Source organism: Phocoena phocoena, chromosome 16 (genome assembly GCF_963924675.1).
Source record: "Phocoena phocoena chromosome 16, mPhoPho1.1, whole genome shotgun sequence".
Taxonomy (NCBI): Eukaryota; Metazoa; Chordata; class Mammalia; order Artiodactyla; family Phocoenidae; genus Phocoena; species Phocoena phocoena.
In genome coordinates this window covers 1,642,272-1,655,812 of record NC_089234.1, presented here as the reverse complement: position 1 = coordinate 1,655,812, position 13,541 = coordinate 1,642,272, and the positions used below count along the sequence as shown (strand labels likewise).

At 45.6% G+C, this 13,541-nt stretch overlaps 1 protein-coding gene across 1 annotated transcript in view; it reads right to left on the bottom strand.

Moving 5' to 3' along the window:
• Positions 1-9,412, bottom strand: part of TCERG1L (transcription elongation regulator 1 like) — a 204,739-nt gene extending 195,327 nt beyond the window's left edge. Inside the window, exons 1-3 of the mRNA XM_065894682.1 lie at positions 9,113-9,412; positions 6,951-7,097; positions 5,973-6,184 (exon numbers count right to left, since the gene is read on the bottom strand). Of these exons, the coding sequence (XP_065750754.1) occupies positions 5,973-6,184; positions 6,951-7,097; positions 9,113-9,352 (599 nt within the window). The 5' untranslated portion in view covers positions 9,353-9,412. The remainder of the gene's footprint in view (positions 1-5,972; positions 6,185-6,950; positions 7,098-9,112) is intronic.
• Between the last annotated feature and the right edge of the window lie 4,129 nt (positions 9,413-13,541).

The window sequence follows — 13,541 nt, the reverse complement described above, 5'->3', positions numbered from 1 at the left end:
TTCTCTAAAGTTTTCCACATTAGGTGATCACATCTAGTGCTGTACATTGATCTGAAGCTGTGCCCACTTCGGTGTTCCTGGAAGGAGTAGCTCTCCCATTCGTAAACTCCACCAGGATACAGTGAGCAAGGTATATGTCACGGCCACATTTACTATGTCTGTCACATTGTATTTGTTTTTCAAGGAGATCAAATCAACATTGATGTGTTGTTTGCTCTCTATCTCACTGTCACCTTCTCATGATTACCATCCCTTTGTTCACTGCCACAGCTACACATGCTTGAGAATCTGTCTATGTTGTCTGCCATCATCCAGTTCAAACCGTCTTGCCACGTGATTTCATACCTCCACCAGCTCGCTTTCGATTTTTCTTTTATTGCTTTTCTATAAAGCTCTTTTGTTCATATTAAGGTAAACTGAAAGGTGATTTATGCAAAATGCTTACAAGCTCCTGTACAAAAGCTGTTTCCCAGATTTTTCTTTCTTCTGCATCTTTTGAGTAAACAAATCTTTCATGAAGCAGAACAGGTTCTGTTGTCCCACCTCATCTTCCACTTTCCCTCCCTCTCTCTCTAGTCATCTTTGAATGGCACAGCCAGTATTTTTTTTCCAACAAGATATTGGTAGAATCAGGCTCTTTGATCTTCAGCCAAAAGGCAATGTGATACAGACAACTTTTAGACAAATCTCCAGTTTCCAGCAAACTATAATGCCATGTGTCCTTACTGGACAGAAGCTGAGTAAATTATTCTCCTGCCTCATACTCTGAATCTAAGCACTTGTATTTCTGAATAACTTGAAGGACTCTGAAGTTCTTATTTTTAGAAGTGAAGCACAGGGATGCTTTGGAAAGCACGATTTCCACGCTGGCCCTACTCCCACCTCTACTTGTGATAAACCTCATATCCTTAGAAGCAATGCAAGCCCATTTCTCCCTGGGATGAAGAGGGACTTAGCACTGCATGGGAGAAGGGAGATGTTGAGATTGGAGACCAAGTGATGGGGTCTCATCCTAAGTGCAGAGACTCCTGAAGAGGAGGGGGTGCCTGTGTCCTCATGCGTCCTCGCCTTTCCTGCATCAACCTCTGATGACTGGGAATGAATGAGTCCCAGCTTATTTCTCAGTTCAACCCATTCACACTGTAATTAGGGATAATTCCTTAAAAAGCCACTAAGTTACTCACTGGAGACTTTAGTTTCCAGTACAGTTGTAACTTTGCATATTTTTGGACGCTTGCATTTACTTTTCGGTGAGAAGACTCGGCCCTTTCTTTGTCTGCTCTGCTTCTTGAGGACAAATTTACACTTTCCTGAAGAAACCATGTGGCTCCCAAGCTGAAGGATGATGGAACAGCCCAGGATACTCCGGAGAGCGCCCAGGACTTACTACACAGGTCCCGTGGGATGATGGGATTCATCTTGCACGAAGTGGCCCTGAGCTGGGCCACCACTGCCGCATCCCACCACCACTGCCGCATCCCACCACCACTGCCGCATCCCACCACCACTCTCCTCCTTGGTTTAGGCTGCTTAACTGCTGGTCATCACCTGACGAAACATCTGTCATGAGTTTGTGACTTTACATGTTCTACTCCTCCATTCCCCCTCCTGCCCTGGTCAGGTTCTGCTGATCTTTGTGGTGTGTTTCAGGTACATCATCCCCTGGAGACCTTCCCTGATGACCCTCCTGAGACCCTCCTCGGACGTCTGCAGAGAGCCCCTAGGAAGGCAGTGCTGGGTAATGATCTACAGAGTGCACTTCCCCAGGAGAACATGAGCTGCAAGGGCGCCTAGCAGAGCCCATGTCTGCACCGCCTGCAGGAGCTCCTCTGATGAATGCAGGTGGGAACACGACTGACCTTCACGCTTCTAAGTGGCCAACAGGCTTTCTTCAGGTCTGAGTATAACAGCAAATCATTATCTCTATCGTTAACATAAGTGAGTCTACTATATATCAAAAATAAAGTCCTTCAAAACATTTATTAAATTTTAGATGACTTACCCAAATTTGTTCAAGTTGTGCTAATATTATATGAGACACTGCTGCAGTGCAGTTACTTCTTAACCAACCATAGATCAGGAGGGGAGCAATATTAACATGAGCCTCAGAGGTCACCCACCCGACGTCTCTGCCCATCACACCTTCTAACTCAGTTCAACAGACCACATGTTTACTGAAACAAAACCACTTTCTAGTGTCACATCATTGGAGCTCATGCTACATAATGCCATTGTCAAGAATGATTATCACACAAATGTACTATCTATCCAAGAAAGGAAAATGTGATGAGCCTGTTTAAAATGAGGCGAGTCTGTCAGAATGGCCATCATCAAAAAATCTACAAACAATAAATGCTGGAGAGGGTGTGGAGAAAAGGGAACCCTCTTGCACTGTCGGTGGGAATGTAAATTGATACAGCCACTATGGAGAATAGTATGGAGGTTCCTTAAAAAACTAAAAATAGAACTACCATACGACCCAGCAATCCCACTACTGGGCATATACCCTGAGAAAACCGTAATTCAAAAAGAGTCATGTACCAAAATGTTCATTGCAGTTCTATTTACAATAGCCAGGACATGGAAGCGAACTAAGTGTCCATCAACAGATGAAGGGATAAAGAAGATGTGGCACATATATGCAATGGAATATTGCTCAGCCATAAAAAGAAATGAAATTGAGTTATTTGTAGTGAGGTGGATGGACCTAGAGTCTGTCATACAGAGTGAAGTAAGTCAGAAAGAGAAAAACAAATACCATATGCTAACACATATATATGGAATCTAAAAAAAACAAAAATGGTTCTCACGAACCTAGGGGCAGGATAGGAATAAAGATGCAGATGTAGAGAATGGACTTGAGGACAAGGGAAGGGGGAAGGGTAAGCTGGGACGAAGTGAGAGAGAAGCATTGACATATATACACTACCAGATGTAAAATAGCTAGCTAGTGGGAAGCAGCCGCACAGCACAGGGAGATCACCTCGGTGCTCTGTGACCACCTAGAGGGGTGGGATAGGGAGGGTGGGAGGGAGACGCAAGAGGGAGGGGATGTGGGGATATACATATGCATATAGCTGATTCACTTTGTTATACAACAGCGATTAACACGACATTGTAAAGCACTTCTACTCCAATAAAGATGTTAAAAAACTCTAAAAAAAATATTCAATTAAATTAAAAAATAAAATGAGGCGAGTCTGACTCACTCCCCTGGTTCTCCTGGAAATCCAATAGTGCTTCGCTGATTAACTGAAAGGGGATCAATAAAATATATCTAAGATTCTGAGGCCATCTGCTTCTGAATAGAACAATTTACAAATGGCTCAGCTTAAAATATCAATCATACAATATATTCATACATTATAGATTAATAAAATATATCTAAGATTCTGAGGCCATCTGCTTCTGAATAGAACAATTTACGAATGGCTCAGCTTAAAATATCAATCATACAATATATTCATACATTATAGATTAATAAAATATATCTAAGATTCTGAGGCCATCTGCTTCTGAATATAACAATTTACGAATGGATCAGCTTAAAATATCAATCATACAATATATTCATACATTATAGATTAATATAGTGTATATAAATATTTATATTTATAAATGCATAACTTTATGTAATGTAAACCAATATAATATTTCAATTTATCAATATATAGCAAGATATAAGACTTAATAGCAATTATAACAATAACTTTTAACAACATAGCTGAAAATTTACATATAAAATGTTTTAATGAGGCTATATTTTCTCATTAATTAGATTAAAATTGAAACAATGTACCTTAACTTTTAACGGACTGGGAGCTACCCTACCTTCCACCTTTACTTGCTCCCCCTTCCAGGTTCCCGGTTAAACAGTTAGTAACATATAAACAACAAACATATAAACAACACCCTAAATGTGTTCTTTGGACTAACAGTCACTTAATACATGTTTCTAGAATAGTAATTTCTAAGAATCTGAAATGTATCAAAAAATCAAAATTTTCATGAAGCAGTTCAGAAACGCCATCTCAGAACAAATGCATATACGACTGTTAGTAAAATACCTCTGGGCACAGATACATTATTCTCCAAAAGATAAGTAAAGCATGTTGTATTCTTATGGTTCATGAGTCCGAAAAAAAAAAAAATCCAAGGAAGAATAAAAGCAGAAATTTGATAAATGTTAGATGGGGCGGACAGTTATTCTATGATCGACCATGTTAGTAAGAAATATTGTTTTATTTTGTCCTTTAAAAAGGCTTAGTCAAAAAGTCAAAAGGTGGGGCTTCCCTGGTGACGCAGTGGTTGAGAGTCCGCCTGCCGATGCAGGGGACGCGGGTTCGTGCCCCGGTCCGGGAAGATCCCACGTGCCACGGAGCGGCTGGGCCCGTGAGCCATGGCCGCTGAGCCTGCGCGTCCGGAGCCTGTGCTCCGCGACGGGAGAGGCCACAACAGTGAGAGGCCCATGTACCGCAAAAAAAAAAAAAAAAAAAAGTCAAAAGGTAAAATTAACATGAATATGCTTTAAGTATGAAACAGGTGCCATACAACAGCAGGTCAAAATGTCCATATGATACAATGGCTATGATAACCTGCCATAAGCTTCTTCGACAAAATTGGTAGCTAGCGTGTTCACAGTATGAGTTTTCTAAGAGGACAGAGGTATAATGCAAATGTCTACATGCTATTCAAGAGTGAGCGGACAGAGGAAAGGTCACTCAAAGTTTTTGTTGGAACAGTTAAACTAATTTCACTGTTTTTTAAACTAAATGTGCTGATTATTTTGGTGACAGCATTGCCAGTGCATTAGGAAAGTAAAATATTATCCTTTCATATACCGAAAAAGACGTCTAAAGCCCTGGAATACCATATATTACATGCTATCTGATCATCCTTTGTCATCGTTTCATTAAAAAGGATATGTGATCATCTTCGTGTAAAATGTTTATAAGTGTATGTATGTATGACGCTTATTCAGATTTTAACAGCTCAGTAATAGATGATTACAAGGACAGAAGGCAAGTTTCAGTCAAGAATCATTCAGGCGTATGAAAAAACACAACGACTTGAGTGTTCTTCCTGACTTATTACTAAACAGGACACATAACAAATTATAATACATAAGGTAGAAAGAGAGAGAAGAAAATAAATGTCTCCTAAACCAGCTCTGAACTATCCACAGATACGTGTCCTTATTACTAAATTTTAGTGCTATATATTGGGACAATCTTGGTAGGTAGGAAATTACAAGGAAGATAATATAATTCTGAAGCCATAAAATATTCCGTAATGGAAGGTGTTGCAAGATAATTTGCCCATGAGCAACATCTGCTTTTCTAATATGATCATATGTTAAGGCGATTTTAAAAATCAACTAAACAATTCATAAGATGATTTTATTCTCTTGTTACTATATAGGTTTATTATACCATCTTTCAACCAGGGATTATTTCATGGGAGTCTGTTGCAGGACAACTGTTCTTTTAGGTCACTAGACTCCAAAGAGAGAACGAAACCCATCTTCCAAACAGCACACGTTCATAGACTGTCGCCAATATCACCCCATATTCGTGAAGGCAAAACGTATAAAAGTCTTACACGCGCCCGTGTCCTGCGGACCAGGGAGCTGAGCACCTCCCCCCACATAAGGAACATTTTTTAAATGAGTTGCCTGGTCAGTTAGGGCTCCTACTAAAAGCTAGCAGCAGATTTGGTCCAACTCTAAAAACAGCACCAAAAATATGATTCTGTACAAATCCCCTCAGCCATCTCTTCGCCTTAAAACAGATTCCATTCTCCAAAAACACAGTGAATGATCTACCCCAACCTCAACTTCATTATGAAAAGGAATCATGCCCATGAAAAAGGAAATTCTATTCTACTGAAAGAACTGTTTCATTAACGCGACATAGTTTTCACACCCAAAGCTAATTTGTAGCTAAAGCAAAAGCAAACAAAGAAAAAACAACCACACATTCTTACAGCTATTTGGGCACCAACCTGGGACAGGCTGAGGTGTTAACACCACTGTGGGAAGAGGCCTAGAGGCAGGAGCTGGCCTGGACAGAGACATGGCTACTTGATTTGCCAACAGTTGAGGCTTCTCAGGCCCATGGAACAATCTTGATTCCTCTGGATATATCCATGTTGAGTCCAGAGCAAAGGAATTATTAAAAAAGATCTGTCCAAAGAGAAAGCAAGCATAACACTTAAGACCATGCACAGAATAAAAGCTGAAGACTGTAAAATACTTGTCTTACATTGAATATTGGAGATTCTATGCATGGAGATTCTATAAAGCCACTATCTTAAAACCTGAAGATCCACAGGGCTCTGATACCAATCACCTTCTAGTTAAGTCTCCTGGGCTGGTCTTCAGCTATTGACTTGGTTAGTTCCTCCCAGCAGCCAGTTAACAGATATAGAATCACACCCCCCCCCCCAGTGAGGCAAGCAGTGTGTTGTAGAACAAGTCAGTGTACTACTTTCTACTGGTTTTCAGGTAAACCAAGTGGAGCCAGTATGTCTGAATTCAAAAGCCAAGAAAAACCATCAGAAAGACGAACACTCAAAGCAATAATACCAAGGAAAACTTACTTTTAAAACGTACACTTGAGTTATATAAGGTTTAGGGCTAGATTCTGAACAATAGTTATGGATTTAAAAACTGAAAAATTCAAAAACTAGTACTTCTGATTCAGAAGTAGGAATTTTATATTATCCTATGGAAACCAAATATTCTAAGCTAAAACAAAATCCCCCACCACCACCATCTACTGGTGCTTTTGAACAGACCAATCTTATTCTGAAAAGACTTCTCTCCAGACCGAGATGGTTGATCTATTGCAGTTAGAAACTAAAATTACACAGTGATTTCTGTTACGGCAATACCCAACAACTTAAAAATTAACAGCCCATTTATCCAATCAGGCTAGCTGCATTTTTACCTTACAATTAGGTATCCTTTTGTCTATCCAACTTTTCCCAATGGGAAGTGGAAGAGAAGATGGGCAGACATGTGGGAAAATGGGCACCAATTCCACAGTGGAAGAGGGGGACAGTCCAATCGATGGAGAATGACCACCAAACAGCCACTGAAACCCAAGAAAAGAGAAGGGTGTGCTCATTAGCCTACATCAACTCTCCTTTGTACCAAAAGATGCTGGGATAGCTGCTTTAAAAGGGAATTTTAAAATGCATGTATTTGATTATGAGAAAAATCTCCTTTTTCCCAGTCCAAAAAAAACCCCACAAACATTCAAAATTCATAAAAATTTTCATATCTGAATCATCACAATGCATTTACAACACTGCTTTCTCTAATATTAAGGAAGAACTTCTAAGCACAAAACCATGAGAACATGGTAAGAGATGGATTTCTGCCCTGAGAATATGAAAAACCACAATGGGAAGGTGAAATGCTGGGTATTCCTTTTACAATTCTTGAATTCTTTTTATAAGCAAGCAGAGAGCTATATTTTATGATATTCTTTTCCATATATCATTTTATATTAATTATATTTATCATTTTTAAAACAGGCACAAGTAATATTTTTAAAATAAGAGGTCAGGATTCAAAGTTTCCCAAGGTTCGCAAATGCAAATAGATTCCGAGGCAAAGAAAACATAAATGAGCTTATCACATAACTGAAGATCCCAACACACAGAAAAAAATAGCAAACGTTGAAAGGGGGCAGACAATTTAGGAGCCAGTCTCTCTAATTAAATTAACTGAATCCTTATCAGTGGAGAATAAGATCATTGTTCAATGGTACGGAATACTTCAGTACGCATTTGTTCTAAAATCATAAAAGCATTTTTGAATTTCCTGTTATGTGAAAATGTTCTTCTGGTTTAAATAGTTATTTAACAGAAAATATGGTAGCACAAAATATTTTAAAGATTAATACTAAGTTTGGGGGAGATTTTTCGTTTTAAATTTACACAAGAAAAAGAAAAGCATTTTCTATACGGAAAAAAAATAAAATGTAGTTCCTTGACACCATATACCTCTAGTGGTAGCACTCGCATATGACAACCCCTTCAAAATATCAAAAAAGCTACCAACGCTTATTCAAAAAAATCCCCAACGTGAACAGCACCACACATCAAAATACCATATCCAGTACCACATATGTGATGTATCATTACATGTAAAGACCAATTTAGGAGAGGTAACAACATCTTTTAGAAAAGCTCACAATATAATATTGGAATTAAATTAATTATGTGGTGTATTCTAACATCCACTCATTTGAATATGCTAATTAGGACAGTCATTGGAATAAAATACATGTTATTCTCTGATTTAAATGCATCTGCCTAGTTAGATAGCAAACAATGGATCTTGCCCAAACCAGCTTCCCTTGCTCTGTTACACCATTAATCAAAGGCACAGTCACTTTTTCTTTTTAATTCCAGGTTTTAAACGCCAAACTCTTCTAAAGTGCAATATGACACTAGGTAATTTGGTCGACTCAGGCAGACCTAGGGTGGGAGTGGAAATCACCGGTAGCATTTCTCAGTATTAAAGGCAGGATTTCCCCGCAGGCTTCCATTGGTTTGAATTTTCTTAAGCATTGTCCTGAGTCTATTTTCAAATGAAAAAAACAAAAACATAAAAAACTAGATCAGAATCAGAAACAGCTATTGATTCCCAGCTTGCTTTCCAAGCCTGTCAGAGACTGTAAAAGTATTAACTTCTATTCGGTAAGTCGGCCACAGTTGGCAGCTGCAACGCCAGGCTCCGGAGGCGATACTTAAGCACCGCGCTCTGGACAACGACCCCGGCCCGGGCGAAAGTTGTGGCCAAGGCGGTCCCAACTCTGGGCTCGGGGTGCGGGTCTCCAAACTGCTCGTCTGAGAAACCGGGAAGACATACTGCAAAAACTGCCGAGAGGCAGAACGAGACGTCGAAGCATGAACTTTGTTGCCGATGCATGGCTGCCAGGCTGCGCCGTGATGGGCTGGGGAGCCGAGGACCACCGCGGGAGGAAAGAGCGCAAGCCACAGGGCCGGAGCCGCCGGAGCGGGGCGAGGGCCGCGCCCAGGGGCCAGGGGGGAAGCCGGCGACCCCGAACCCGGGGCCGGGGGCCGGGGGACACATTACCTGCCCGTTGAGCAAGGGGTAGTGGTGCACAGCTGCGGCGGCGGCGTGGTCTGGCGCAGAGGGCAGCGGCAGCAACGGCAGCCAGCCGGGCAGCCCCGGGAGCAGCGGGGCGGCAGAGGGCTGGGCCGAGGCAAGCAGCCCTGGCGGGGGCGCGACCCCGGCTCCCAGCCGGAGCAGCCCGGCCGAGCCGGGGACCATCCAAACCCAGGGCGGCTGCGGCGGCGGCGGGTCTGCGTTCATCGGCCAGAGGAGAGGCTGCCGCCGCCGAGGCTGCTGCGGCTGCTGCAGCTGCCGCCGCCGCCGCTGGAGCCCGGCGCCCACCAGCATCCTACATCCCCGCGCGGGCGGCGGCTCCGGGCGCGGCGGGGGCGGCGGGCGCCAGAGGCACGGGCCGGCGGCGGCGCGGGCTCCGGTGCGAACTCACTTGGTTCCGCTGCGCGGCCGCACGCTCCGCCCCTGCCCCGCGCCGGGAGCCCCTCCTCCTCCTCCTCTGCTAGCGCTGCCGCCCGCGCCGGCGCCGCCGCCGCCCCCCAGGCCCGGCCCCGGCTCGCAGCGTCCCCAGGTTCCGGGCTCCGGCCAGCACTCACCCCGGGACCCCCGCGGCGGCGGGGGCGGGGGCGGGGAGCAGGCGGAGGCGCGGGGCTCCCGAGGATCGCGCCCGGAGCTCAGGTTCGGCCGCTGGAGGCCGCCGGCTGTCGCGGACGGAGCGCACGCCGGGGAAGGCGCACCCGGCCAGGCCGGAGACGGGGTCCACCAGCAGCGGCGAGGCCAAAGTGGCGGCGCCTGAGCCAGGCACGTCCAGCCGCCGGGCGGTGCTGGGGGCGCCGACGGGGATCGCGCGCGGGCCGCTCAATGCCTGGCGTAACCTGGGTCGAGGGCGGAGGGTCCCCAGGGGATGCTGCCTGCAGCCCCCGACGCCCGGCGGGCACGGATTGCCACTGGGGACAGGTAGATTTCTCTCCCTGGAAAATCTGCCAAACACTTTCCTACGACCCCAGCGGGTCCTCTGCCCCGGCGGCCCCTACCCCACGCTCTACTAGTTCAGGCGCCACACACTCCAGGCGGGTCGCCTCTGGGCCTCTGCACGGGACAGACGGTTGTCGCTGGGATTGCCCACTGTGAACTGGCCCTGGATTCTACCGGGCCCAGAATTGTACTCCTCCTTTACCCACCTCACGCGGCCTCTTCAGTGCAACCTGGGCTGCCTGAGGCCAAGGATCACCCCTCCTGCGAGAACCCTCGCTCGGTCCGCACAGCAGAGCCTGGTTCCGCGCGGGTCACACGCGGTCGCCGCCAGGCGGCGCGCGCCCCGGCTGACCTCCCTCCTGCCGCAGACCCCGGTCCCGCGCGGTATCTCCTTGTGATGCCGGGGCTCTGAGACCCCGCCCAGCTGTGGGCTGTTCGTCGCCCAGAGCTGGTTGGAGACTTCCACGTGCTAATAAACTGCTTAGGTCGCTACGCCGGAGAAAGCCCACCACAGTCAACAGCGCAAGCACGGTGTTTCTTAGGAGCATTTGGTGAAGGGCCTTCCTGCCGCCTAAAGCAGAAGGAAGCTATTATGAGGCATGCTTTTAAGAGCTTGTATGAAAAGCCCACCCTGACCTGGACAGGAGAGCATGCACCCACCCAGGTACACCACAGACACACCTGGGACTCTCCAAACACGGGCTCGCCTCACCTCTGGACTGATCCGTCGACCTCCCTCCTGAGATAAACTAAAGCACCAGAGTGCTTTCGGTTTGCTTCTAGGGTTGTTTCCTCATTCTTCTAATTTGCTTATTTCCTCCTGGCCTGGCATGATTTCTTTTAGATCCTGGCATATGCTAATTTACATAGCTGGCATCTCCGTGTTTTCCTCCAGGCAAACCATTTTTCAATTAGCAAGTTTATCTCTCTCTTTGATGCAAAAGTCCTGGCAAGATTTTGTTTTTTCTCACCTACAGTCAGAAAGCTCTGCAGATTAGAAGACTGTTACTATTCAGCTTAAGCCCTTAATTTATGCGCATATATTTGTATGTGCACACACTCCTGATATGTGTCTTGATCTCGGTGGCCACAGCCAGACTAAGGAACTGGGGCAGGTGTCTTTGGGCGGGCTAAGGTGAACCCTTAAAGGGTCCTGTTTGAATGGGAGTTATTCATCCCTTCTCCATTGTTTGGAGGCTGGCAGTGCCGGGCTTGCATGCTGCCCTCAGCAAAAGCAAGTGCAGTGTACACTGAACCCACACTCCCAGGAAACAGGATTTAGCCATGATCTGGGGGTGCTTCAGCAGGTGCTTTGGGGGGAGTCTCACCCGTTCCCACACAGCCCCGTCCTTGAAGTGGTTCTGTTAAAGTATGCTCTTGTAAACTGGTTGTATTTATTCCCTCCCTGGGCTTTCCAGTGCCCTGAGCACAGGATGCCTTGGGCAGCTGATCGGCTCTGAACAAGAGCTGGGAAATTACAAGTATGTTCATTCAAAGAATCTCAAAGTAGCCCAAACTCCTTTGCTGCTTCCTGCCATGGGCTTGACTGTATTCATCTATTACAGTGTTTTGAACCCCTTTCCCTACCATGCTGTGCTCTGAATTCTGGGAACACAGCAGAGGACAACAGAGATGCAGAGCGATTTTCACTAATTAGTTAATGGATATGACAGGGGAACCAGGAGATGGACTTATCCCCTATTTCTGGCTCTTGTTTTAATCACATTCATCTCAAGGTTTTCCTCACACACCCCACTCGACCCAGGAACAACCAGACACCCCCGTGGATAGGAGAAGCCCCCTTTACTATGGGTACTGTCTTTCCAATGGGTATTTAAGAGGACTCTTTTAAAGCAGGAAGACTTGTTCTCCATGAGGACCAGAAATCAGGGGACCTCCCATCTGTGCATGGAGGCTCCATGCCAGGTAGAGCTGTGCCACTGGTGGACAGGTGTGCTTACCTATCAGTGCCCCCAGGGGGTTAGCGCCCCGTAAACTCAGGCCCTTTATCTCCCTATAAAAATCAGTGACAAATTCTCCTTGTAATGGGTTTTATACACAATCTAGTCTCCAGTTCTCCTAACCAATAAAAACAGCCTTAAGTCTGTCTGTATTTTTCACGCAAAACCAGCAGAAATTTCCAGCTAATCTGTGACAGACTGAAGAAAGACGAGATCCACAGCACGAGAAAAGTGTGAATTATCCTCATATGCTAATGAGTTCTGAATTGTTTATCACCTTTTTGGAAAAAAGAATGTTGGGTGTTAGGGAGAGATGGATGAAGTAAGATTTTGCAGCTTGTAGAAGGATTTTTTCAAGTTTTTTTTTTTTTTACTCTTTTTCTAAGTAAAATATAAGAGAAACTCCCACCTCAAAAGAAAGAGAGGGAGAAGCATGAGGTGCCTTCTCCAGGCCTGCCGAGTTAAAGTAATTCCCAGAGCAATGGGGCAGGCGGGAGTGGGGACGTGTGGGGTGGAGAACTGAGATGTTGCCTCAGCCGCGGCCCTGTCCTGCCCACCAGCTCACACTGCCAGAACATCTTTCCAAAACCAACGCTGATCCGACTGGGTCCCTCCCTGCTGAAGGCTCGCCAACTGTGCTATGATGAGGCCCTGGATGAAAGCCACGAAAGCGAACCACTGCCTCGGGAGACTGGCATCTTCAGGAGGAGGAATTGGTGATTTGATACCTGACTCGGTGTGGGCTGACACGGAGCGGGCGTAAGAGTGATTTTTCCAAAGTTCTGCCAAACTCGGGAGTCTGCAGCTGAGCATCCCTTCCCACATATGAGGGGCCTTTGGGGATGGGCAGCAGAGAGGAGAGGTTGCTCCAGACAGGACGACTGGGAAGTCTCCGAGGGACCCCTGGAAAGATCCATCCGTGTCGCGGTTGCCTGGAGTCAGCAGCAAAGTCTTGGATGAAGACACGGAACTGGAATTAGCACAAGGATGGAGAGGGGTAGCCTTCCGCGGTGGTGGCTGAGATCAGAGATGTGGATGGGGTCACCCCAGGCGAGCACAGAGTGGGAGAGGAGAGGCCGTCGGGGGGTCCCCGTCATGGGGAGTGAAGCTCTCTAGGACACACGGAGGGGAACCGAGGCAGGTGGTAGCACGAAACCACCCTGGATGGGCAGGAGTGTGTTCGTCTGTTAAAGGGTATTATTATTGTTTTTATTATAGATGTGGTATTGCAGGAGATCTGGAAAATATAGAAAAGCATTATGAATCAAACCCACTCAGGGAAAAGGAACATGAACCTTTCGTCGACCTCCCCTCCAGAGTATGTTTTTCTTCTCATCTCTCTCTATATAGCATGATAATATATATTGTATATATATTACATATAGTAATATATGTTAGCATATATTTTAGCATCTGATCGTATTACGTTTTATATTAAATTGCATTTTATAATAAATCGTTTTAAACCTTATTTTTCACTCAGCATCATAGCGTGAGTGGGT